We start from the raw sequence: 27727 nt of genomic DNA, 5'->3' as shown, positions 1-27727 counted from the left end.
AAGTAGGGCAACAAAGTATGCAAACTCAAGTTCAAAGTTTCTGCATTTGCTGAAATACCACCAAACTAGGTCACTGGCCCCCTTATAAAGTTTAAGATTGACAACAGAAATCATTTCACACAGAGACATCTCACAAGGCAGTCACCACCGGGAGCCTTTAGCTGCTTGGATATTTTCATGACACATCTCCAAATGTCACTACAGGTGGAATGTGGAAGATCTGGTCTCATCAGGTTCGTCATGTCTGGTCTCATTTGTGTCAGCGTGTAAGGAGACAAAGATGTCTCTTATCAACTGTGCTGCATGTGTCACCAAGCAGCTGTGACAGGAGCTACTTATTAGTTCTGTGATTGTTATCAGCCACAGACTCACAGTAGAGAAGCTGAGGAGTTCAAAGTCTGTGCATTCTCCTTGTGTTAGTGGGGACGTCTCCTGTGCGCTGATGGCTGAGGTAAGAGCTGGTAGAGCTTTGGTTTTGTGTACAGAAATACAGATTACAGTTTGAAATCTGAAAAATAGCTTCTTCTTCTTCTTCTTCTTAGATGTGTTTGCTTTGTGCTTTGAGCAGAAACAGAAAATGAGTTGAGATGAATCTATTAAGAGTTTGGAGTTGCCTAATCCTATTTCTCCTCAATGCCTCCATCAAACGTGAGTTGAATCTTCAGTCTATCATCTTCTATCTGCTTGTCTGTCTATCTGTCCATCTGTCCATGTTTCAGTGAGAAAACTATATTGGAATTTGTTAAACTATTCAATAAGCATGCGTGGGAGTAAAGACACTTTGTTTTGACATATATGTCATTACAAAGTCAGCTAGGGAAGAGTGGGACACGCCTGATTGTACAGTTACACAGGACAGAATGGACTTGAGACATTTATGAATTCATACATGTTGAAAATCATACAATTTATTGGACTTTTAAGCGTTTCTTGTTCTTTCCGGGACAGGTTGCCCTGTGCTCCTTGCCGGATGCAACGGATTAAAAGTCCTGGGCAAGCTGACAGTGGAGCCAGGTCCTATTTTCCCCCTGTGCTCAGACCTGACACTGTACTGCAGCATCACACACTGTCAATGGAGGTAGGAATGATACATTTTCATGACCTCAGTACTATAATGTTCTATCTGGCACTTTGACTGAAGATGATGATGATCACCTAAACCTAGCCATTGAAGGACGCTTTACGCTCTCCTGGGGTTATTCTGTTTATTCTGTATATTTCTGTATTTTGTTATGACTTGCTGATGTGACAGATAAATGTGAGACACGACTAAAAGTGTTGTTTTGTAACTGACTTGCAGTTTCAGGATATACTTGGAGCTGGATGGTGAATGTGTGGGATACGGGGAGAGAATCAATTGCAGCACTGTCAAATTCAAGTTGTACAAAGTCTGCAAGCCTGAATCCGAAGCCGTCTGCAAGCTGAAGAAAGACTGGCCGGAGATCATTGGTGGTCTGGACCTGCAAGGTGGCCGTACGTACAGTAGGCTATAGTGTGTAATACGTGAGACACAACACTCAGCAGTGATATGAATTCAAATGTTCCATTCTCCTCTGTTTGTCCTTCAGTCCCTCCAGATCAGCCAACAAATATTCACTGTGAAACATCGAGGAACTCAGCTTTAATAAACTGCTCATGGACCCGAGGACGAGAAACACACACACCAACTACTTACAGTGTTTTAGTCAGCAGGTACTGTCTTGTGGTGTGTGTGTGTGTGTGTGTGTGTGTGTGTGTGTGTGTGTGTGTGTGTGTGTGTGTGTGCTTGTGTGTGTGTGTGTGTGTGTGTGTGTGTGTGTGTGTGTGTGTGTGTGTGTGCGTGCGGGTGTGTGTGTGCGTGTGCGTGTGTGTGCGTGCGTGTGTGTGTGTGCCTCATATATCTCGTGTTCACACAATTCTGACAACAGCAAATAATATATGAATAAGATATGGAATCCTTTTACAAACAGAGAAAATGGCACCCAGATACACGCAGAGGAGATCCAGGGAACTTTCACTCTCGCCAGAACGATGTTGGATGAAGACACAAAGTACCAGATGATCATCACCGCTTACAACCGTTTTGGTGTGTCAAAGTCAGAGCCCTTCTCCCTCTGCGTGGATGTAGGTAAGCTCTCACTTAGATCACGGACACACACATATTTATGAATGAGTGCATGTGTGTGTATGTGCCTAGACAATGAGAGGAAGCATTATTGATATGTAGGTGTTTTCTTGAGAAATGAGTGGTTGTGTTTAGACAGTTAGGGAATCCCAGTTTGACTCACCTGACCTGGCTATCTGCAAACTGTTTCTCAGTTGTTGTAATGTGTCTTTGAAGTGCATAATTACCCAAGTGCCTTTGCGCTCCTTATCAGTGTTAAACAGAGCTTGATCTGAGTTGCTCAACACCCGTTGAGATTATTTTTGAGTCACATTTTAAGTAAGGACTATTGTTGTGTTGATTGTTTTGGACATATTTGGCGTCCTTATGAATACACATTGTGAATTACAAAGAATGTTTACACAGGCCATGGTTCTTGTGTATTGCAGTGATACCAGACACCCCTGGTATTACACAGATCGTGTTTTGGAACAGCTCTCTAGCAGCCATGTTGTACTGGAAAAGCCCAGAATCCTCAGCACATCTCCGGACCTACCTAAGGTTCAGCACAGATGATGGCTCCTGGGTAAAGTGATGTTGTGAGATCAATTGTTTCAAAAATGCTGACATCTCTCTGGGGAGTTTGATCATCAGCATATAGGTCACATGATGTCATGTTGTTTTGTAGGAACTGAGAGAGGGAACAGAGCTCACTAAGGGTCTGATACGGGTGGATGGCCTGAAGCCTCTGACAGAGTATGCGTTCCAGATAAGAACATGTAAGTCAACATCAGCACTGACGCACACCAACAACCACAACTCTTCAACCAGCCTGAGCCCCAGCAGGAGGGTGCTCTGCAGCAAATGGAGTCCATCTGCGAGGAAGACCAGCCCAGGCAAAGGCAAGCTCTCAACCTCAGCTAGAGTCATCACCCTTATCATACAACCACAGTTACATGTAATGTGGTTGATTTGTGGTCCAACACACGTTTAGGTCCGTCTCAGCAGCTGCAGGTGTGGAGGGTGTTAGGCAGCCGGGAGACGGACGGACTGCAGGCTGTGACTGTTCTGTGGAAGGTAATGTTAAGAATCAATGAGTTAGTAGGTTTTACATAATGCTGCTTATTCATTAAAACACACTTTAAATAGTTAATGTAAATAGCTGAAACCTTAATGTGATAGTTTTGGAATTCAAACTAGGAGGATTGATTACACACATATATGCTTGAAGTGATGGATGGACCTTTTCTCCAGCCTCTCTCTCCAGAGGATTACAGCGGTGAGGTGAAAGAGTACATCATCCTCGATAATGATCAGAAGCAGCAGATGACCTGTGCTGGTGATGTGAGTCAGGGTTCAGTTCAGGTACCACCAGGGACCCAGACTCTGAGTGTCAGTGCTGTCACCTCATACGGGAAATCTCCCCTGGCTCATGTGCCGCTCAGACACTCAGGTACATTTGAGTCAAACACAGTCCTGTAAGCACAAAGTCCTGTGATGTTTAATCCAGTTTTTCTCTCTTGGTACGTCACTGTGTAGGTGTGGTTGGAGCCGCTCTGAGAGGGTTGGCCCCTGCAGGTGGCAGCGCCGTGTTGGTTTCCTGGTCTCAGCCTGCGACCGAACACTGGCCCACGTGTGGAGGAGAAGCACTGAGGCACTATGTGATAGAATGGTGGAGTGGCTCTGCAGGGCTACACTGGCAAAGAGTGGACAGAGATCAAAACAGCACATTCATCACAGGTGCAGCACACACACACACACACACACACACACACACACACACACACACACACACACACACACACACACACACACGCATACACACACACACACACACACACACATCATTTGACCAGCCTGCATGAACTGAAATGAAGCAGCGACCTCTTGTGGCACTGTTGCATACTTGTGTACTTGTTAAACTAAAGCTCATAATCAAGTTGTGTGTTGTTTCAGGTCTGACTGATGGTGTGAGGTACAACGTCTCTCTGTATGCTGTGACTTCCAGCTGTGTGAGTGCGCCTTCTTCAGGCCTGGTCTACTCCCAAGAACAGAGTATGCGTATTTGCTGTCTATCAATTGTTCAGTCAGCACATTCCAACAATTACTGTACATACACATGAGACAGAGGGGCTTCTTGACCATCCTGCCTGTGTGTGTTGTTCCAGAACCAGTGTGTGGTCCCATTATGTCTGCACTGGTCCATGAGGACAGACGGATGCAGATCCAGTGGGATGAGCTGCCGGTGTACGAGCAAAGAGGCTTCATCACAAACTACACCATCTACCTGCAGACATTAGACTCCAAACACGCCGAACACAGGGGTGAGGTGTGTGTGTGTGTGTGTGTGTGTGTGTGTGTGTGTGTGTGTGTGTGTGTGTGTGTGTGTGTGTGTGTGTGTGTGTGTGTCTTACGCGCAAATCAAACCCATTTTTTGCTCATGAAACATCACATTTCCCACACTATAAATAAGCGATGTGGTTCAAATCCACATCAAGCAAACATTTTCAGTTTTATCTGGTTGGTCGGTTAAAGTATCTGAAGGTCCAGGGGAAACATCTCTGACTCCTGTGCTTGTATATGAGGTTCAGTTACCTTGGTGGGGCTAACCTGCACATGTATGCAAAAATGTGGCAAATGCTTTTGGCACTTGTCAGTCTGACATAACGGAAAGTGTGTAACCAGCATTCCATCGACGCAATCCTCCCACAAACCCTCAGCGCATCAGCAGGGTTTTTCAGCTCTCAGTTCCAGGAATACAACAAAAAGAAACAGGTGATTGTTTCAATAGGAATTATTATACATGTCTATATCTTTGGCAGTACATCTTGAAAAACCTTGGAAAACTGCCTTATCTTCAAAAATGTACCTGTGATTCTGTAAAGATTAGGAGTGCAGTTAATAAGTAAGTACTGAGCTGAGGTGATGGTTGGGCCGCCCGCTGTCATCATTTTCTCCGTGAATCATAAAGTTTTCTAGAAGCGGTTCCGACCGCAAACAGGAAGCTCACTGCACATGAAGCCATGTGGCTACAGACACACACGAAACCATCAAGCTCACACTAAACAGTTTCACATTCTATTGCTGGATTATTTTTGACAGCACAAAGTGACTCGAGAAGTTAGAGAAATGTAATATGCAACATACTGTGCAGATGATATGACTCTTTCTTAAAGCAATTTAATCTGGACTTTATTTTATAATTCAAATAATAATTAAGTTTATTGTTATTGTTCCTTTCTGTATGTTCCAAAACATGCTATTAGTTGGTTTAAATGTCTGGCGGTAGAAGAGAAACTAGAGGGACACTAATTCGTATGCATACCTCCACCAAGGCTGAATAAGTCTGGATATACTTCGCTCTAATGAATGTCGCTCTATAATATACGGCCTCAAAGGAGGAGGAAACTATTGCAATAAACAGAATATATTTAATGTTAATAAATGTTTAAAATTACTGATCTGGATCTGATCTTCTGTGTTTAGAATCGCAGCAATCCTCCTGTCTCAGCAAACAGAACCTTGACAATTCTTGGTTTCTCTCCAGTGACGGTGTCCAGCTCTGAACCCAGACTGATGTGGCTGGACTGTTATCAAGGAGTCCTGGTTCTTTTGACTGCGTCCAACTCAGCGGGAGAAGGACCGCGGGGCGGCCCGACCTCATGTCCGCCTGCAGACCCTGCAGGTCAGGGATTAAAGACACACCCAGCACCTTATTATACAGAGAGATCTAGACATTATGAGGACATCCTAGTCAATCTCAATGAGTTGTGGACAGATAAAACCCAACTGAAATGTGACGAACATGGAGTTCATCAAAATATTGTATTCTGTCCCTGTTTCCCTGTTCTCCTCTAGTGGGTCTGGTGATTGTGGTTGTTTTCATTGCAACAGTCTTCATAGCAATTGTTGCTAATTTGATGTGCTGGAGCTGTGTGAGGAAAAGGTAAAACACAATATGGTGCTATGGTTTGTGCTACTGCAGTATTACTGATGACATCATGTTTTTGTGAAGGGGTAGTTTTGATTTCCTAATAAGCAGGATGGAGCCGCTGTGAATTTCCCTCCTGTGATTTCGCTGAAAGCCGCACCAGTTGCTGTGGCTTAGACGCTTCATGCGTTGTGACAGACGTAGCATTCATGTGTATAGGAACAGTTTTGGCTGAGTGTTGTTAGCTTAACTCTTTACACTCTGGCATTGATACTGGTGCTTGGATTTGACCTGCATTAAATTAAAGTTTTACTGTGCTTGTTTTGTCACTTTGCAAATAACACACTGTATTGATCTAATATCATTCAAGTGCATTTTTAGTCACAACTCTGCAATCATTTTAAGTGAGCATGCCAAAGTTTGAAAAAAATATCTTGAAAAGCATCATATTTTTCCTTAGTTCAGACTTTTGGTGTAAAGCCTTTCCTCATAAAGTTGGAACAAGTGTTTTGCAACCATGGCCCTTCCTACAACGTACATAAAGGGTTCATGACCAAGTGCAAATTCAATCTGGCTTTTTTAAATCCTCCCACAGCGACCCGGGTATGAAGGCGTACTGTTACCATACAAAACATAAAGTCTGTGTTTTTAATATGTGATTCATTTCTTTTTGAACTTTCAGGATCAAAAAGAAATGCATATCCTTGGGACCTGCATGGCTTGCTGAAAATGTACCAAAAATGGGAAACAGTAATGCCATCAAGTTACTGAAGGTAATCTAAGCCACATGATGGAGGCAAACGTTTCCTTATTTTGTCTTCTCACCTTTACCACAAACTGAAAGTAATTAATAACCGAAAGTAATTTGTGGAAACGTGACTTGGGTCTGGTGTTTTCTGTTTCTTTCATTTCACCATTGCAATGAAAATAGCTTGGGCTAAATGCAGAGCGTTCATTGGTCTGGGCTAGGAAACGAGTTCACACGGTGCTTTCTTTTTTCACTCTGACAACATCCAGCCACTTTGTTGTGTGCTAGACTGTGTTGGTTCCTCCAATGTTTTGATCGACTGTAACTTTGCTTTTTGTTCCACCAGCAGCAGGACAAAGATCTCTTTGAACATTTCCATGACGTTACACAAAGTGAACCTCCACTGTCCCCCGTTGAGGAGATCCCTGAGGAGGAGAGGGAGGAGATCTACCCCGTCATTCATGTAGAAGCAGTCCAGTTCAAACCAGAAGGCCCCACTAATGATGAGACAATGCAGACTTCACATACTGGGACAGTGCTTCTTCAAAGCTTGATGGAACATGTGAGCTACAAGCCTCAGATTGTTCCTAAAAGAGAGGAAGAAGAGAAGGTAAAGGAGAGGAAAGAGGAGCAGGGAGATGTGCTGGCTGAAGAAGAAGAAGGCAGATGTTCAAGTGTATCTGGAAGATTACTGGATGGCTTGTTGTGGGATCTTCAGATGGATTTCTATAATTCATCTCCAGCACTGACACTGGGCTCTGTTAGTGGTCTCCTGTTCCCTACAACTCCTGAAACGTTAAATGTCTCCAACAGAGACTCAGAGAGGAGGACTCAGAGCGAGGTGGAGGCAGGAACATTGACTGTGGATTTACAACAGGCTGACATAATGTCTCCTCACACTTGCTCGTCTCAGTATATCACTAACACAACGCTGACTGCTGGTTACTTCCCTCAGGTAGCTGCTGCCAAGAGCACTACAACCTGAGACACCAGGGAAGAGAGGACGCCGGGAAAAACACAAACATGACAGCCAACATGCACAAAGCTGACTGTTCCAAAAGCATTACTGACACAACAAAGACCTTTTTCGTTGATCATTTCATTATGCTTTTATTTACCTGAGTTACAAAAACAATCATGCTTCTCTAACTGCAATCTGTGCTATGAAAGGATGTTTCATTGGGTCAAAGCTGTTTGCAAGCTTTTGGGTGAGACCAAGTCAAGCTCCACTTAATTTGAGTCTTTAAGGTCTAATTTTAAAGGTTAATTTTGAATATGGTTGCTATTTCATCTTTTACTTATTATGATATAAGTTGTAATGGATTTCCCTCTCTGTGCTGTTGAGCTATTTTATATACTTGCAATCTCAATGCATAAGTAAGTGCTTGTTCAATTCTTCCACACAGCACAGCAAAGGTGAAACCAGCAGGTTACACTCCCCGGCCCAGCCCAGCCCACAAACTAACTACTTCTGTGGCTGCAGGGGCCCAGTCAAGTCGAGTCAAATGTATTTGTACAGACTAGTATCACATCCAGTGTCTCAAAGAGCTTAACAGATCCACACAGTTACCCACCGCAGATCAAACTCTCTGAAACCTCAGAATGAAACATAGGAGAGGCAACTGTAAAAGAGGGGTGTGCAAAGGAAGGTACAAGTGGGAAAGAGTCCACACTTCTGCACAGTCCTCTAACTACGACACTGTCTCTGATCTTGGCTATCCTGTCTTGAATAAGGAAGCAGTGAAGGATGGTCCATGGACACGGCACATTGGAAGATGTTGGTCAAGCAAATATCTAGTTGACCTGCCTGTTAATCTATTCTAACCTCTCTCAATTCTCACAGAACATTGAAGTGCATCTCTTATCTTAAGGGTGTGACCTTGTGTTGATGTTATTAATGTAATTCCACATTTTTCCAAAACACAACCTGTCAGTCAGTCAGTCAGTCAGTCAGTCAGTCAGTCAGTCAGTCAGTCAGTCAGTCAGTCAGTCAGTCAGTTCAGCTTTCCTCCTGTTCCTCGTGTATTAAAGATGTGTGTCACTATATGACGCTGGAGCTGTCGTTCCCTCTTCACCCACAAAACACCTGCAGTGAAAGATCGTTTTAGGACTTCCTGTCAGAATTATCTCACTTCCTCCACGATGGTGACAATTTCAGGAAGTAGCGTTCTCTCTTATATGCTGGATATTCATGAGCCCTGCTGTGTTTACAGTATACAAATATTTCCGACATTTTTTCCTTCCTGTAGTTATTATATTAATGTTAAGGGCAGGGTGGTGCTTGTTTATCTTAAAGTGAAAGTGCAGTGTAGCAAAGGGGGGAAGTCCCCTGCTGTGCCAAATGGGTATATGGGGTGTGAGGGAGGGAGAGGCTGCAGCTCTGTGGAAAATATGAGGATGAACATTCAAATCAGAGGTTATGATGAGGTTATACCTGCATGCTCTCATCACAGGTGTCATGGACTCAGACCTCTAATGTAAACATGAGCGTGGAGACTTTCCTCACATGGATATGACCTCATCTCTAATCACTTTTCTTGTGATATGTAATCAAACCAGCATTTATGTGATTGTGAATTGTGCCCATTGCAGAAAGCGATTGAAGCTCTGTGGATATAAACGTAACATAACATACTATATGGTAGTTGTTCTTAACCGTTTTGAACCAAAGACTGAGCAAATCACAACATACCAGCATGTCACCAACTCCCCAATATTATGACCCATCATGCTTTGGAAACCATCATCAAATCACCAGCATCGTTAGTGATCATTAATGGAATAGATAATATTCGAATATATGAAAAGTGTGTTTTATGCAAAGATAACATGAGCAATATCCTGGATCTGCCCTCTGTAGTGACTGATGACTGAGTTCAGTTGTCACACCACAGTTGGTAGTCACACACTCCCTCTCTCTTTCACACACACACACACACGTATGCACAGACTGAACCTGCGTCACTGTAGCTGAGTTTGGATCCACGCCGCTCTAACTGAACATGTTTGGAACAAGTTATCATGATGGCCGGAGCTTCAGAAAGTGGAGGAGATCCGTAACGTTAATCTGATGCCGGGATGTCTGGGTGAGTGTTCCGTCTGATGCCACCGGGAATGATCGCGTTGCTCCCCGGTGTTCTCTGACTTAGATGATCAGCTCAGTTTCAGAACTGAACTTTGAAAAATGTCTGAATATTTCTTCAACGATCCGATCTACAATAAAATCACCTAATTAGATAAAGCTCATGCATCTGTGTGTAATTTGTCTGTACTTGTTGTTAAATGGCTTTGGCTTCGACAGCTCCTCCGGCAGACTAAGAGACGCATTATGGCGACAAAGTCCCAGACATGGTCCACCTTCATCTTTATCACTGTGCTGGCTGTGCAGGTTTGCATAGGTAAGATCACACACAACAAAACCTCTTAAATCTGTGTTTTATTAAAGATCATGGTGAGAGGGAACTTTGGTCAGTGCATTGAAATTGTCCGTGGCGGTGCTCACTTTCCTCTTGGCTATTACATCATTACCTCATTACCCAATTATGTAGCGTTTTCTATTGTAAACGTGCTCGTAATGAGTCTTCACTCATTTAGAACTTATATATATATACACAATGTGATTACATTTTCTGACACATCTAATTAGCATTTTTGAGAGGATGATCGGTCAAAAGCGTTGTGTGTGTGTATGTCTGAAAAATTGTATATTGATCAATCATGTCTATTGATATGGATGCCTCAAATTTGGTAAATAAACTCTTGTGACAAGGTCAAACATAATAGTAAACTTTGAGCAGTCACATTTACAGTCTCAATGTGAATAGAATCTAATACATTAAGATAAATGCAATGATACATTAAATACCTGAAGCAGCAGCCTATTCAAAATGATGTCATTCTGTCAACAATGATGCAGAGATGTGGTAGATGAGGCTTCATGTTCATTTCTTAACTGACCAGTTACACTATAACACACATTTACGTCAGTATCTTTATTTCCAGGTGAGAAGTCCTGCACCATCTGGTCCAGTGCTGGTGATGTGGTGCAAAGAGGCTCCAGTTTTGAGGTGTACTGCACCTTTAACTGCAAATGCAAGGGATGCATGGGATCCATGGAAATTCATCCACCAACACTACAGCTCCCCCAACTGTTTAACTCCACAACATTGTATGTTAATGTGGTGAACATAACAAAAAACCGAACCTTCAGCTGTCCGTGCAGCTCCCGTGCACTGGAGCGCTGTGGTGTAGACATCTATGCTGGATGTGAGTATGACGGGCCAGTTCCTCTTTATTACTGTTGTTCTCTATCAACCAACTGCCATGACATAACCAAATTTATTTTACATCAACAAACTATCCGCACAAAGTTGTTACACAAAGGGAAAAACAGTAGGATGCAGGATGCTGTACAGTTCATGGTGCTGCAGAGACATGCGTGTCGAAAAACAGTAATACTGTTGAGGAACATTAGAGCTTTATAAAGACAATTGTCTGCTTCCTCTTCTTCACTATGAACAGACTGTAGAATGCCACATGTGACCACAGGGCTGTGGCGACTGAGAAAGTACAACCAGTTTGCATACTGTGTGCTCACTCCCTTACTTTAATCTTCATATATATATTTTAATTTTAGCACCGTTGTTCCAAAAGGAAACGCACTGCATTTGGTTCTTATCATGTACTTGATAAATGTAATTCAATTCAATTCAATGTCATTTGCATACTGTTTATCCAAAATCCCATCTGTTTTCACCTGCTGACTAGTGCTGAATGTGACCAGTGAACTTACGTTGTCTTGGGTTTCATAACATACTTTCTTTCCCCTTTAGATCCACCAGTTCCCCCAAAAAACATAAGCTGTATATATAAAGTCTTAGACGGTGAAAATGGAGATGTCTTCTGCTCTTGGAACAGAGGACGGGATACTTACTTTTGGACTCATTTAAGGCTGTGGTGAGTTTAGATCAGACTGGGTAAACACTACTACTCCTTACATGTGAGGGTCAATGCAACATTATAGCTTATAGTCAATTGAAAGGTTTACCTGATGTGTTTCAGGGTGAAGAGTGGAAGCCACACAGATGAGCCCAGGTCCTTCAGAGTGCCCAGTAAGGGCTCGGATTCATACTCAGTTAGTTTCAATGTGTCCAACTCTGTCAAGGAGATCTCTGTGTGGGTTAAAGCTCATAATAAGCTGGGCTCCATGGAGTCTACCACCTTCAACTACACGCTCAGTGACATTGGTAAGACTGCAGCTCTTCATCAGTCACGTCCACAGCACTTTTCATTCTGTTTTGAAGAATGCATTCTTTCATCTGCAATGGCAGTTTCAAGATGTTTGAACCTACCTGCAGTGAGTCTATGGTGATTGATGCTTCTTGATGCATCATATCAAAGACAGACTGTTTATTCCTTTTTTTCTCCTTGTCTTTCATTTTGTCCACATTCTGGTGTGCTGTTACCTGCGTTGGCCTAAACAGCGTTGCCACCACCTCCTGTTCTTGGTCAAACTAAGTGCTCATCCAGGGGTTGCACCATAAGAGTGCAACAGTCTGTGAGGACCCAACATCTGGAGCTTCAGTACAGATTGGACCGACCGACCTGGAAGCCTTATCCAGATTTGGTAAGAGTCATTTTGTGAACTAAGTTAAACATGTCTATCTTCTTGGGAGGGGGTTACAACACCGCCATCCCCTGGCACGAGGGGTCAGCAAATGGTTCATGGTCGGCCTGTCATTAGGCAAGAGTCCACCCTGGACATGGACAGTTTATCACAGGGCCGACACACAGTGTCCAACAAATGCAGTCAAATTCACACCAACCTCACCTCTTTGGACTGTGGGAGAACCCAGAGGAAACAGCTTCAGTCCAAGTGATGATGCACCAGGGACTTCCAGTGAAGATTTGCATGAGACCTTTTAAAAGCATTAGGAGTTAAGTCACTGAACAATGAAACCACAGAGGTCTGCTGATTCACACCGAGAGGCAGATATGAGTTAGAGTGACAGGTTTCTGTGTGCACATACGATGTAGCAAAAGCCTCAAGCTTGAAACTTGAAACAACAAGGTGAAACTTTTACCTTTCACAGGCTCTCACAGGTGTTCATGTGAAGAAGCTTCACAGTGCTACAGACAACCACAGTTGAACATCAGTCTGTAACATGTATGACCACATTCAGAAGAATGATAGTGGAGACACTTGATGTATTGTGCTTTGCAGGGTGTGCAGATGGGTTTAGTCCAGGTCCAGTCCATCTCCTCTCTAGAACCCTACAGGAAGTACCACTTCAGAGCCAGAGCCAAATTCAGCACTGGGTATTGGAGTCAGTGGAGCACACACATTTCCTGTTGGACACAGGAGGAAGGTAAGCAGATCATGAACCTGCTGCTCATGAAGAACTTTCAAAGCTACACTGATGCATGCACAAAACATCCACCTTTAGGCAGTGTTTGTAATAATCTTTTGGTCTGTAATGTGGTTGGTTGTGGTATCTACACACAGATAAAGCAAACACGCTTTCATGTAGTTATCAGTTCACCACTTCCAGTCAGCAGGATGCATGATAGCCCCTGAATTACGCTGTTCAGCTCAGGGTGAGGTCCTGTAAGTTTCCAATACGTGCAAAGCTTTTACCTGTGTTTACAAGGCGCCCTGTCTTTAGTAAGCTGCTGTGACGTGGTTCGGGGTAGGTTTGTCTGCAGATCTTACAGATGGTGCAAAGATAGAGTTTGCACGTCTCTGTACAGATGCATAAGCAGCAAATAAGCAACTCTGAACAGATGAGAGCTTTCCTCAAAACAAAAAAGCAGAAGTCACAGTGACATCAGGGGACGGTTTTAGTTAAAAGCATTGTTGACATTTGCTTGTGTTCTAATTTTGTTTTGATGATGGGTTTGACCTACGTCATCGGATCAGCACAGATAAAGGTCCAGGACCATAGAAGCATCTGCCCCGACTACCAAATTCAATTACAAGGTTCACTCACTTTGCGTCACGACACCAAGAGTTGCAGTTATAAGGCCAACGGTTGACATCTTGGAACTCCTGACATCTTGGAAGCCCTGTGCTGTGGTTTAAGTTCATGGCTGTAAAATCTCAGTGTAACCTTATGCAGAAAAGCTTGACTTCACACTTACGCTCTAACTTTTAGTGTAGGTAGTATATCCTTTACTTAACTTTTGACACAACAGAGCTTTGTTTATTGGAGTTGAGGTGTCGATACTCAGACGTTGCTTTGTGTGTTGATTCAAAGAGATTCATGGAATCATTAGTCATACCTGTCTTTTGAGCTCTCATAGGAAAATCTCACAGAGCTGCTGTCAGTTATATTTCATCCACTTATTCCTTGAAACACACTGGTTTGTAACGTCTGATACTGACACTGTCAAACTTCTGCACGGTGTCTTCTGGAGTGACAGATAATGATTGTTTTTTCAGCCCCTGCCAAAGAGCTGGATGTGTGGTTTGCTGCATCCACCTCTGAATTGAATTCCATCAGAGTTTACTGGAAGGTAAGATTCAGTGCACACACACTTTGGAGGAGTCCACCTGCCTGTGTTTTCATTCAGTGAGCTCTGTTCATCAACACAAATAATGAATGATGGTAGAGGATGATACACATAATAACACTCTACTGGAAGGAAGTGTCATCAGTCTTTGTATGCTGCTTGTATTGTGTGGATGCGTCTGTGTGTGTGTGGGAGGGGGGGGCCATAGTTACACTTTCACATTCGGCTGCTTTGCTGTAGTGGTTCTGCAAAGCTAAAGGTCAGCCGTCGACCACTACAGCAGTGTGACACCTGACAACCAGCCGCCACACACACACACACACACACACACACATACACACACACACACACACACACAAGAGTATATACACTCATCTAATGTCACTTAGAGATCACTGAAACCCGGTAGCAGACACCACAGTTTCAGTTTACCAGAAAAGGCGAGCTGAACAGAAATGATGTGTTCGTCCTCCACACATCATTTCTCTTCAGCCAATATCAGCAGGGTTGATGATCTGAAGCTTTATTGGTGTGTATGAGTGTGTACAGTATATGTGATGTGTCAAACACTCAGTGCGGCCAGTCACGTATGCTATATCCTTACATCCTTCAGTGATCAACAACACCAAATATGATCATAATGATATTTAATGCTTCCAGTTGTTGTTGTTACTTTACAGCAATTCCATTACTTTGCAGACATACATACAATCATGAGTGTGAGTATAATTCACTTTCCTAACGATAAGATCATTTCTCTGACTGCAGGAGAGGAACGATTCCATGGCGAGAGTGAAGATCCTCAACTATACCCTTAGAATTTTCAATCCCGACACAAAATCAGTCTCCTTCAGAAACATCAGTGCTCATGAGAGAAGTTATTTAGTCTCGTCTTGCATCAACTGTGAAGTGACAGTCTGGGCTCGAAATTCCAAAGGATGGTCCCCTCCTGCTAAACTGAGCCCTTGTCATATAACAGGTAAAGAACACGTAGATCTGTGTGGCTTAGAACCAAGAATTTGCCTCTTTCTTTGCTCTGTTTGCCTCTCATGAAGTTATTATCTTTGAATATGCATTTATAATGTAAGTGCTTAAATCTTTTCTTTCTTTAGCTAAACCCCCTGAGGGTGTGCATGCAATGACAAGCAGCAACACTGTCTCCATCTACTGGAGGAAGCCTGAGACTGCATTCCTCCCTGCTGGGTATGTGGTGGAGTGGCACCCAGAAGGCCACAAGCTGGACGAGCTGCAGTGGGTCAGAGTGGGAGGAAGTGAGAACCATGTGATCATCACAGGTAGGACGTCTGGAGAAAGTACTTACCAACAGGTTGTCTCTCTCACGCCTCGTCTAATCTCTTCCTTTATGCTCCCAACATTCCCTGCTGCTCCGCTCCACCTCTCCTCCTCTGCAGACATGAAGCCGTTTGAGTGCTATGAGGGAGCGGTGTATGTTCTGGGCAACGACAGCTCAGTGGGCGGGGCCCAATTTGTGGGCGTCAACACGGTGGAGTCAGGTAAAGACTGGAAGAGGAGCCAAACTCTGATGATGAAGATGAGCGTGAACTAATTTCACGATGATGTTTTGGTTCTCAGGGCCTACAGGTGGTCCATCTGCACAGGAGAAGGTCCAGGGAAATGAAGTAACAGTGACCTGGATGGAGCTTCCAAGGAGTCAGCGGGGGGGCTGCATCAGCAACTACACCATCTATGTAGAAAACTATGACAGCCAATTCCGGCATCGATGTAAGAGCAATACAAGTCTGAAGTCGGGATAAGTTGCTGTTATGCAGACAGGCACGAGGGTTCATTTGCTAAATCTGTAGGACTGTTTGTAATTCCAGATCCTGTTTCACCACAAAAGAGGATGCATGTAATCCATAACCTGCGTCCAGCTACTTACATGCTGTGGATGACTGCTTGGACCGCTAAAGGAGAAGGACCGGCCGGGCAGAGTATCAAGTTCTTCATTCAGGGTGAGTAGCTTTCAGTCAATCTTTAATGTTAATGGAATCAGGGGTCAAATGTCAAACCGCACCTTCAGGAATACAGACTGTGTGGTTTATTAAGTCTCTATCATCAAACCAAAAACAAAACATTTGGCCAGTCAAGTTTGTCTTTATAATAAAAAGAACATTTCAAAGCGCTGCACCCTCACATCTTTGCCTGTTTTACTGTCACTTTTACAGAGGAAAGCCAAGCATACCTCCCATGGGTGTGTACAGTGGTGTTCCTACTCATGTTCTTACTGTGTCTTGGCAGAATTTCAGCAGTACGGCAGAGGTAAGTGAGTGAGTAATTATTGCGACATGGGCGACTCTGTTGGTTCTAAAGTTGCTCTGAAACAACTCTTGTCTGTTCTGTTCACTAATCCTCCCCCTGTTCCTGTTCTTATAGGTTTGCCGTGTTTTTCCACTGCCTCGTGCTTGAGGTTGTACCAGATCCTGCAAACAGCAAATGGGCAAGAGAATGTGTTAAAGAGAAGGTATTTATGTGAACATTGAATCAAATCAAAGAGTTCCCTCTGGTTTCTGTCTCTGAGGCTGTCTCTCCCTCCCAGCAGGGCAGGACGGACCCACAGCCCGAGAGCAGTAGCTCAACGGAAACAGATGAGGAAGACGAGCCCATTATTGTGGATGTAGAGGAGCTACCTGAGCAGAGGAGCCTCACCTCCATACCTGCAGTCGCTGCCACAGATGTCACGTCATGCCTCCTCCAGATCAGCATGAGACCCCAGACGCCGACTGTGCATCAGACCTCATACATCAAGAGCCTCTCACACGACTCTGACAACTCTGACCAAACACAAACCTCCCTGGACACAACCTTTGACTACATCTCATCACATGAGCCAGATAATGGAATGGAGGATGATGAGGATCAGGAGGAAGAGTTTGTTGGAGTGCTGGGTTTCATCCCTAGTCACAATGTCTTCATGAACATGCCAGGGAAGCTGGAATTCCCAGGGAAGTTGACGCTGGATGCGGTGAAAATCGACTGCAGTGACTTCTTTCAGGAGAGTTAATCAACCGAAAACCATGGATAAGAGGCCGGAAAGTGATTGCACGGAGACGATTTCAAGTCAAACTGTGCCAATACTGTGCATCAAACTATTGCTTGTTTGGTGTTCAGTCGGCTCTGACTGTTATGGAGACTTGAGATCAAAAACATTTCTGAATTATCTGCTTATCTAGTTTACAAATTTTAACGTTAAGACTAGTGTGTGTTGGATCAAGCACCTAGTTTGATGTTAACTACCTCTGTATACCATGAAGCAGGATGTTAGTATAAACAGATCAGTTTTCTTCCAGAGATATTAGAGTTATTTACCAATCATGTTTGACTCAGAATATATTTTCACTTTTTCCATATCATGCATTACCAGTAATTCCTATATAGCATGGCTTTGGACACACTAATATATAATACACCTCAGATGAATACAGGCTACAGGACAGACAGCACAATGGACCAGATGATGTCATGTATGTACTCTTAATTTAATCACCATAGGATTTTTGCATTTACCTCATCCACATCAGTTTCTCCTTTAAATGCTTTTTCTGGTTCTGAAGTGAAGTTTGTGCGTCAAATTCAGTCTACTGGTCATGGAGAGCGTGATGATGTGGGGATAAACTCATTTAAGTTATGAAAGGGGCTGAACTCAGCCTTGTGGCGGTGTGCGTGACTTTGCACAGCTCCCTCTGCAGCCACAAACGCTTCAGTGCAACGGGCCTCATTATGAATTGTGCTCCCCAAGACCAATGAGTTGAGTTTGGTGTGTCAGGTTGATGGACTTGCACCTAAATTTTATCGTTTTGTTTGCTTTTTTTCCAGGATGCTTAAAACTGGATTTTGTCAGTATTAGTGCGCCGTTTCACTCAATGTTGGGTTCAGCACCAGTAAATACTTTGACCTTATTTTTAAAAATAAAATTTAAAACTGTATTTGGACTCAGTGGTTGATAGAAGTTTGCGTGCTCAAGTGCATTTCTATGTCAGTGACAAAACGACAATGCAAGAATATGTATCGACCATCTTTATTTACCGACAGAGGTCTAATAGCAGGGCTGGAATTCACACATTTGTAAAGCACGTCAGCTGTTCCACACAATAACTGTATTTCTTTCAGAGTGATTATGCAGAGGTGCCACTGTGGGAGCGAAAGGACAAGTCAATGATCAGCACAGAACACACCGCAGGAAAACTGAAGCTGGTCTGAATCTACATCTACGCTCGAGTGGAGTGTGTGAACAGTCCCAAAGAGGCATGAGGGCTTCCAGAGGACTGCAGCCGCATCTCAACTGTGTGAAGACACTTCTCCACGTTCCTCTCAGTGAAAACTAAAGGCATTGACTTGTACATGTGATCAAGATGAAATGGGCAAAGAGACAGAGCATGAACTTAGCACACCGACTTTAAAATGGAAATTAACCCAGGAGACAAACGTCTGAGGATTAATGACAATTTAGGAGCAATATGTCGAGTTCCTCCATTTACCTTTTGTTCAAGAAAATTTCAATACAAAAACAGCCGTATTTTGGGCTCCATTTGGTTGATTCAGTCAAACGTAGGCAGCGAGATGACCTCAACGCACCGTGTGAGCGTCTCTGAAAGGTTCTATGAAAATAGTTCAGATTTACAGGCCAGAGATCATAGAAGAATAAACCTTTCTAAAATATAAAAACAATACCCCAGTGCTAAAGAAAACAAAATTCCTTAAATCTCAATGAGTGAAGCAGTAACTTCAGAGGCCTGGTGCAGCAGCAGAGCCCGTGCGCTTGGGTCCGAGCCCCACCATGCTTATTGTAAAGCAAGCAAATAATGGCACACACACCAAGCTGCAGAACGCGCCGATTCTTATACTTCAAAATGCATATTTTCGAGCAGCAATTACAAAAATGTATCAATGGACAATGCATAATCTCTGAAAAAAATACTGTATGAAAACATCCCTGCTACTGTGTTTCCGAGTACAAAACCTCTACCAATAAGTTGCTCCAGAGTAGCAAGAAGTCCTTTTTTTATTTTTTTTTCAAAATTTCTGTTTTTTTCATCTTTGTTTTTGTTTTTATTGGGTAAAACTCAGTCCTCAAGTTGAGTGCCATAGGTAATGACAGTCTTCTCCATCATTTCTTTTTGCTGAAGGATCCATGAACATGCAAGCCTCGTAGTGGAGGTGCTCAGGGGGCTCCTGTAGGCCTGAGGGACCGCCGCCGGGCCTAAGCCAGGGCTGGGAAGGCCTCTGGGTCGTCCACGTTGGGCACAGATGCACTGGACTGTGAGGAAACGAGAGTTAGGCAGGCCAAATGTTTAAAAACGGAAAGACAATGGGAGCCTTAATTGTCCAAACATCCAAAATAGGTCAGGGACAATTCTTTTGGGCAAGTTGGTTCATTTCAGCTCTGAAGCCCTCACTTTCATAGGTAGAGAGGTTTTTAGGGCACGGCATCCAGACTCATTCTATTCTTCACAGTGCTATCTTGCATCGTGGGGTAATCGACTCCAATTACCAAAACTTAATAAAGAGAAAGCAATTCTTTCATCCACATTGCAGGACACCAAACACACTAAAACTTAAAGCAGTTGTCAGTTTCTACGCAGGTTACCTTGTTTTCTGGCCTTCCTACACGCGGCGCCCTGGGAGGTTCAACTCCAGGTCCACCCCGACCACGACCACCCCTGCCGCCACGGGGTCCCCCGCGACCACGGCTTGGACGGCCCAGGTCTCCAAAGTTGATCTCCAGCTGTGACGTGATGTCATTGGCCGGCTTCCGGAAGTGGTGCTCATCACCCTCCTGTGTGAGTGAAATATTTTTAATATTTTGATTCCAGCTTTGGCTTTGTTTGACAGAGATTCACCTGAAACTGTAGATGAAGGACACAAACGTACCTTGGGCTCTTCAACCTCACCCTCAACCACAACCACTTCCTCTTTCTTTTCCTGCAATGAGAAAGACGAGTCAATAAAGGCGATACAACTAAATACTGAACTTTTCATAAACACATTTGCATGAACACAAAGCCTTATTGGTCATGTTTGGAGACATTTGTTTAGGGAAAAAAGCCTTCATCTCTTTCTCTATTTATAGCACGGTGATAATGTGGACACTAAGTCACTCTGGGGCCACTTGATGTTATGCCTGGCAAGGACAGGTGGAGTCAACACTCAGAAGTGGGCCACAATGCAATGTGAGCCTGGTGACCTGCGTTAACCTCAGGGCTGCTGTTACACAGTAAATAACAATTCTGCCTCCTCCTCACTGAGGGCAAACTGGGCAGAATAGTTTGACAAGTTTGCCAGGGAACAATAGACGGACAAGCCAGCCAGGGAACCACGACAACCGCAAGTCATTTGTGATGCGCTGGAAGATCAGATTTTAAATACCATAGCAATGTTTTTAAAAATGTTATTATATTGATTTACAAATGGGTGTGACCCTTTAAATCAGACTGATACACACACCAGTGTGCTGTTGTGTTCTCTGGCTCCTGCATGTCACAGCCTGCTGACTCCTCTCCATCATGTAGCTCTGTTTCAGGTAGAGACTTCATTTCCCATAAATCTATTCCAGACTCAAGTGTGATTTTGTAACATAAAATATGTGGAAATTAATTTGCCAGTCTGCTCAAAGAATCAAACCAGACCCATGTTCTAATATTATTTAAAATTGGTGCTAAAAATAAAAAGCTTGACCAGTACAAGGACAAGAAATGTGGTTCTGACTCACTGGTTCCGTCTTGGACTTGTGTAGCACAAATCCACTGCTCCAGTCAGTGCCGCCGTCGTTGGGTCTGCGGATGTTGAAGTCCGCCTTGGGCCGATCCTTGGTTTGCATGGCCTTCCACTCATCCAGACTCATCTCCTTGGGGCCTTCTACCTTTACTTCCTCAGCCTCATTCTCCCTTCAATGGTCAGACAGTGTATGTTAGTGTCGCTTCATCACAGTCATTCAGCACCTTGAATCTCTGAAGCAACAGACCTACATTATGTAATAGATCGATCTATTCGGGCAAACGTGTCTTAGTGAAAAGATGCCGCCCACACACACACACACAGGCCCATGGGCAAGTTTGCTTCATGCTGTGATTACGTAATGTGTCATGCATATTCATAAATCAATTACATCCAAGAAAATATGCCTTAATTACCGTTCTGTCTGAATTGGAGTGTGTGCAAAGAAGTGTCTATAGACTACAATAGCTGCCATCAGTCATTTCTTACATAACATGCCATATCATATTCAATCTACAGTTTCCCCCCGCCCAACAGGGAACAGGAACACAAAACCAGAACTTACTTGTTCTCTGTGTCAGCAGGTGGATGCTCCTCAACCTCAGGGTTCTCTTCAGTGACGTTTGACTGGTCAAGCTCCCTGTGAGGAGGAAATGACATCAAGGCAACATTAATGCAATCCCAGCCCCTTAGATTTACAAGAAGAGCCCAGGGGAAACCTCATCACAAAGTCAAATGTTATAGCGTCTCAAATGTTCCTATTTTGCAGCACACATCACAGTCACTTACAGGTCATCCTTGACGGTGCCCCAGTTGTAAGATCCACCTCCACCACGCTTCTCCTCAGGTTTCATACTACTGAAACAAAACTTGTCTTAGCAAGGTTCATCACACAAGCACTACATGAATACAGATACTTGGGTCTTCATCCCAGTGGTGCAAGAGAGAACAGAAAGGTACTCACGATTTGTCGCTGCCACTGTGTCTATCAAATTCGCGTTTTCCTCGAGCATCAAAGCCATCGTTGCTACCAATGCCACCGGCGCTGCCGCGTCCTCTACCGCCGCCACCACGGCCTCCTCTGCTGGCACCACCACGTCCCCTCAATGGCCGATCTCCAATAGGCCTTGAAACACAGAACATTGGTCAAGTCACAGTTCAAGGGAAAACTATTTCAATGTGTTGCATTGGCGCATTCAATGTGCTCCTCTACTTTGTTACTTTTATGAGATAGCTACTGTTTGGCAGGATAACTTACTTGTCCGTGGGGAACTTGCCACCCTCTGGCTTCTCACCACCTTCTCCTGCAGGCCTGTCAAAGCGACGGGGAGGGGGCCGCCTGTCTGTGGGGGGACGCCTGTCTGTAGGGGGACGCCCCTCTCCCTGGCCAGTGCCCTGGGGCCTGAAGCCTTCACCTTCTGGCTTACGGCCCATTCTCCTCATACCAGGACCTAGGAAAGAAATTGTTGATTATTATGAGTTTATTTGTTTACAATGGTTTAATGACCAAATCCAATTACATCACAAATGTCCAATATAAGAAACTTGTGGGAGCTTTGAGCTATTAACCAAATATTCATCAGCTGTAGGTGGATAATGTGTTTGGGGAACCATCACTGATTACTTGGACCTGTGATTTAAAATGTGCTGAGCAGTAAACTCTGTGGCTGGAATTAACCCTTAAATACTCTTTAACCCTCCAGGACACATGGTTGACTGTTTCAATGCAACATGTCCCACCCATTGCCTCACCAACTACCAAAATAGAAAGCCACCCGCGACAGTACAGCAGCTGGGTGCACCACAGTCAGTGCACCTGTCTGATCTTCTCTGGAGAAAACAGATACCAGCCTGCGCCACACAGCGCCCTGTTGATAATGGCCGCATGATTTCACTATCGATTCAATTCTGTGACAGACACGCAAGATGTTAACTAGTAGTTACAACACATTTTAACAGGTAATACTGTATGTTGAATAAAAAAAACTATTAATACACTATCCTTACATAACGTTAACTACACACACGCAGTGCTGCAGCTCAGACTTCACAGTACAAAACGCGCAAAGAGTAACAACGGGAAGTGGCAGCTCAGAGGTTGAGCTTTAACACGCCCCACTCCAACCACGAGGTTCAGCATCGAGCTTCACCATCGAGCGGCCCTCAACCTAATCTGTGATAAACACACCAGCGAACCGCCCTGTGCGTGTTTCCTATTTAACACGCTTTCTCTGTAAATATGTCCCATCATCAACAGATAATTAAAAGCATAATATCCGTCAAAAAATAGCTACTACTTGCCGGCTCGCGTTCATTTAATTTGTTAATAATAAGTATCTGTGGAAGATTCGACTTCGCAGGAATATTTCGATTCGTCCTCGCGTTAAGTAGACCAGCCGGGCTTTCGGGTTCTGCCTGTGGTACAAGGCCGCCGGGGGAACAGGCCGAAACAAGGCTGTGTGCCCGTTTAAGCCCCATGCCCGCCGCTGCTGCGCACGCTAGTAAAAGTGTCATTGTCCCCGCAAGTCCCAGACCGGAGAGGAACACAAAAGCAGCCATGCGGACCTCATGTCACGATGGGAGACGACCCGCTACTAGCTAGAACGCGAGCGACTTAGCTTGTTAGCGGACATTGTTCCGGGTGCAAAAATGGCAAAAACAAAAATCTATACTTTACCATCTTTTTTGAGGGGGACAGGTGCTTGGGTCTCCTCCTTCTTATCGGCCAGTGGGGCCTTTCTTTCTTTCTGGGACTCCTTTTTCGGTTGCTTCGGAGCCTGGGCTGCAGTCTTGGCGGCACCAGGGACAGGAGCCTCCTTCTTCTTCTCCTGCGCCTGCTTCAGCAGCTCAAACGGATCCGACTCATCATCAAATAATTGGTCGAACCGATTGGCAATGGCACAGCCGAAAGCTTCTTGCATTTGTCCGGGCATGATGGCGCCCCTTCAGCAGGATTTTCCTCCGATTCTACGAGGCTTGGTGCGAGCACTTCGCTAGATGAAGCCACAAGATGGCTGGGAAAAGGACCCTCTTCTCTTCCGGCGCGATAGACATCCGGGACCTCAGCGGTGGCGTAGGGTGGGGCGTGTAGTTTTTCGGCAAATATGAGCAATAGGCTTGGGCTGAGGACACGCCCACGAAGACTACATTACCCACAACTCCATCAGAGCGTTGTATTGCTTAGAGCTAAGCGTGGACGCTACACACGCCTCTGCGCATGTTTTGACTCCAGAGCCTCACAGTGCTCATAAACAAACCGCTTTAAATATTCAGACGTTTCTCTACAGCTTGGTGACTGATTTCCGAATAATTAGGAAAAAGCTTGACGGCGGGCAATGAGCTTTAATTTCACGATCTTCAGGGTTTACATGCAGGCTATTGTGGTCACGTGTATGTGGGGGAAAATGTTAAGGTCAACAAAAACAATGAAATACATTCATACATCGAGAACTATTTTATTTTGAAGTTGGTGGAAATATTGAGTGAATGAAAACAACAAGTCACTCAAAGGGTAGAGTGAATACTTCCACCAAGGCTGCAAAAGCTCTCACTACATTTCTTTTGTTATTACAATGCCCTCTTATTTTACTTCAAACATATCCTCTGCATTTGTCCCACCCTAACAACAAGGAGCAATGGGCATCCAGGGGCAAACTCGTGGTAAACTTTGTCAAAAGCAACTGCAGAATTATTGTTCTAACATCTTTTTGATGGGAGCACGCTCAGAACAACATGGGAAATCCACACAGAAAGTAGTGAGGCTAGGCCAGGCCTCCTTTGAGCCCAATACAGTCCTGCTGTGAAGCAACAGTTGGGCCACTAACCTTTGTGCCACTGCTACCCTATAGAAATGAAAGGAAACTGCGATAATGATAATAATGGGGCTTTATTAATATAGTTTGTCATCAGAAAATAGTACTCTTTACATTGATCTGGACTCAATTGCTCCTATATATCCTGATTTCATACTTGTATTTTCTCCCCTGGGGTTGGTGTATTGGTTTTAATGTAATTGACAAATACACTAAATATGGTCAATATTAAGACATATATTTTTTTAAATCCCTGGCTCCCCCCTTGGACCATTTGAGTGAGTGCAAATCCCCCAAGCTTATTCACTAACTAATATGGTGAAAACATAACCTCCTTGGTGGAGTGTTGAATAGACACTTGTCCATTCTCTCTATTTTAGTTATCTCTCTATCTTACATATACTGTACATCATCTGTGAAATTATTGATGATATTGAAATGATATTGAAATAATGATACCATAACCTCTATATTATTTCATCAACGCAAAATATGTTATTATTGCTGTTGTTGTTGTTGCCGCTGGTTTCGCCTCTGTTACATTGACAAAGGACTCGCATCATCCCACATTACTGAGGAGAGTGAGACGTGACCACCCCAGCCTCGCTTCGTCCTCTACCTCAGAATGGAGCCAATTATTGCGCATCCTCTCTGAACGCACTTTGGGAAATCGACTGGATATAATCCCTACGCTCCAAAGATGACATCTCCAGTCACCAAAGCGATGATCGAGTCTTACGCGCTCATGGTCATGGTGATGGGCACGTTTTTCGTCTATTTCTGCGGCATGGTGTGGGCTTTTTGTAACCCGAAACTGAGCGGTGCCGAGGAGGAGAGCGGGACTGGGACAGACGCGTTGGCATTCGGGGACGATTGCTGGGTTTGCGCCCCAAATCCTCCGGAGCAAGGTGCCTGCAGGTGCCCCGGAGGCGCGCATCTGCCGCCACCGCAGTACAACGCGGAGTGGCTGACCCAGACCACTTATATCAACTTTTGGGATACTGACAGTCTGCTGTCAGAATGCACTGGATACTGTCGTGAGGATCAAGGAATAACCAACAAGAGCGGAGCAAATATTTAACGGACTGTTAAGACTTTCATATGTTGACCCAGAGACAGTGAAGCATAGACGGATACTTTCATCTAATATAGCTCATGACAAACGGATGTGGGTGACGGTGGAAAAAACTAATCTTAATTTATGATCAGATTTACTCAGTGTACAGATGGAAACATCATTAGTTTATAGAGGCATTGCAACATTTGATCACACCACGTGATATTGTGTTCTTTCATGCTGTTTTCAGGCTTTCCCATACCCAGCTGACCTGTCAATCAGGAATAAAACACTGAAAATCCTAGGTGTGTGTATGCATTGGGATGATCCAGAACATGCAGGGCAACTGTGACCGGATGCTTCTTTCTTTTTTCTCCATTTTATTCATAACTTCAGTTGCAGTAATTTCTTATAAAACCTCTGATGCATCCAAATGAATATCCAGAGAGAGAGAGAGAGAGAGAGAGAGAGAGAGAGAGAGGATAGGATTTGATATATCACGTTGGTTGGTACCTTATGTGGCTGTGTGTGGTTGTTGCAGAGCTGAGCTGTGATATTTGGCTTATGGGTCCAGTGATTCAGGTTTTTGTACAGAAGTGCAGAACTTCAAGGACAAACAGCATTCATGAACAGATTGCTGTGGTTCAGTGAAAGAAAATGTGCTGTGGAGAGATTTGTTTGACCTACCGGGGCTTCAGCTCTTCAATGTATCAAAGTGAAAGTATTGAGTAGCAGTGAAAAATGCATGTAGATACAATCTAAACATTGCGTCACGTTATTTATTTGTTAAACCAGTAGCATACAGGTTTTGCAGCAACAAACAAATCCAACTGGCCCAACAGGTATTGAGTAATTGTCCAGACATGTGAAATGTATGCTCACAAAGTCGGGCCTTTACGATAGAATATACAGTAGGAATGCTGGGAATGAGGGCAGGAAACCATAGGTCAAGTTATTCATCTCACAACCTGTAAAAATGAGTACCAAGCTTAGACAACATCTGATCATAGTCATTGAGCAGGTAAGAGTTAAAACTATATTCATAAGACAGGTGTGTGTTTGTTGAGTCAAACACAAGTCGACCTATGCGTTGAGGTGTGTCAGGGTTGAACCTGTTTGTAGAAATGTGTGTTGAGTGATAGACGGAGCAGATCAGATGTATATTTGTGGTAGCTTTAATGCTGTGTGCCTTTTCGGTGCTGCATGTGTTTAAGGTAGAAGCTGGCCGGTGAGGGTCGCTGAAGGAGGTCCAAAGCACCTGGGAGGTCGGTCCATGCAGCACAGAAGCAGCTCCAGCTCCCTGACCGGCCACACTGATGTTTATTGACGTCAGTAAAATGAAGACATTTCCCTATGAAGAATATTGATTTTAATACTTGTTCAATAAGTAGATTTACAGAAATAATGAGACATTTGAGTATATTTCTTTTTAGGGTGTTATACCCTTGCATTGAAGGTAACAATGGCATGTTATTGTCCTTAGATCTAATTTCTTTCTTATTCAAAGCTGAATCCCTCCAAACGTCAAATCTAATCTCCCTTTATATTACACATAAAAGGCATTTCATCATTAGGCTAAAACTGTTATCATAATTCCTGAAATAAGATTTTTATCCATTGAAAATCAAAGTAATTACAGCCATGAGATAGATGTAATGAGTATATTTGCCTTTGAAAGTCTACAAAAAAGAACTAATCAGTGACTTAATAATGTACTAAAACATGAACCTTAAATTAATTGACTATTAACCTTAATACAAGTCATGATATGCAGTATTCATCTGTAAACATCAGAAGTCAGCAGAATATTATCTACACTGACCTTAAGACTAGGACAGTACGCAGAGTAAAT

General features: G+C 43.8%; 3 protein-coding genes across 6 annotated transcripts; 2 read left to right on the top strand and 1 right to left on the bottom strand.

Moving 5' to 3' along the window:
- Positions 1–127: 127 nt before the first annotated feature.
- Positions 128–6035, top strand: il23r (interleukin 23 receptor). 2 transcript variants are annotated; one of them, XM_076153067.1, is made up of 15 exons: positions 128–451; positions 543–648; positions 949–1078; positions 1301–1473; positions 1569–1692; positions 1950–2107; positions 2533–2669; positions 2772–2985; positions 3078–3160; positions 3338–3536; positions 3623–3823; positions 4040–4138; positions 4252–4407; positions 5631–5768; positions 5942–6035. In XM_076153067.1, exons 2-15 carry the CDS (start codon positions 588–590, stop codon positions 6031–6033), a joined length of 1965 nt encoding a protein of 654 aa, XP_076009182.1. In that variant the 5' UTR covers positions 128–451; positions 543–587; the 3' UTR covers positions 6034–6035. The 2 variants fall into 2 exon arrangements, with proteins under 2 accessions (XP_076009182.1, XP_076009183.1); XM_076153068.1 differs by lacking the exon at positions 5942–6035 and having other exon boundaries at positions 4252–4412; positions 5631–5704.
- A 1718-nt stretch (positions 6036–7753) lies between these two features.
- il12rb2 (interleukin 12 receptor, beta 2a) lies at positions 7754–18599 on the top strand. 2 transcript variants are annotated; one of them, XM_076153065.1, is made up of 17 exons: positions 7754–8715; positions 8766–9848; positions 10064–10160; positions 10765–11028; positions 11595–11718; positions 11824–12008; positions 12246–12388; positions 12986–13130; positions 14204–14277; positions 15043–15253; positions 15387–15569; positions 15687–15788; positions 15868–16017; positions 16116–16247; positions 16461–16554; positions 16669–16756; positions 16835–18599. In XM_076153065.1, the coding sequence occupies exons 3-17, from the start codon at positions 10091–10093 to the stop codon at positions 17294–17296; spliced, it is 2427 nt and encodes an 808-aa protein (XP_076009180.1). In that variant the 5' UTR covers positions 7754–8715; positions 8766–9848; positions 10064–10090; the 3' UTR covers positions 17297–18599. The 2 variants fall into 2 exon arrangements, with proteins under 2 accessions (XP_076009180.1, XP_076009179.1); XM_076153064.1 differs by having other exon boundaries at positions 16832–18599.
- On the bottom strand, positions 18295–24047 carry LOC143002744 (SERPINE1 mRNA-binding protein 1-like). 2 transcript variants are annotated; one of them, XM_076153080.1, is made up of 9 exons: positions 23684–24047; positions 22265–22457; positions 21971–22132; positions 21796–21864; positions 21572–21646; positions 21002–21176; positions 20164–20214; positions 19880–20068; positions 18295–19549 (listed from the first exon to the last, which is right to left on the bottom strand). In XM_076153080.1, exons 1-9 carry the CDS (start codon positions 23937–23939, stop codon positions 19493–19495), a joined length of 1227 nt encoding a protein of 408 aa, XP_076009195.1. In that variant the 5' UTR covers positions 23940–24047; the 3' UTR covers positions 18295–19492. The 2 variants fall into 2 exon arrangements, with proteins under 2 accessions (XP_076009195.1, XP_076009196.1); XM_076153081.1 differs by having other exon boundaries at positions 21796–21861.
- Positions 24048–27727: the final 3680 nt, after the last annotated feature.

This window comes from Genypterus blacodes, unplaced genomic scaffold (genome assembly GCF_046128005.1).
Source record: "Genypterus blacodes isolate CSIRO-AG114 ecotype Tasmania unplaced genomic scaffold, CSIRO-AGI_Gbla_v1 ptg000058l_1, whole genome shotgun sequence".
In the NCBI taxonomy this organism is placed as follows: Eukaryota; Metazoa; Chordata; class Actinopteri; order Ophidiiformes; family Ophidiidae; genus Genypterus; species Genypterus blacodes.
Note: the sequence above shows the minus strand (reverse complement) of the source record. Positions and strands in the feature narration are given on the sequence as shown.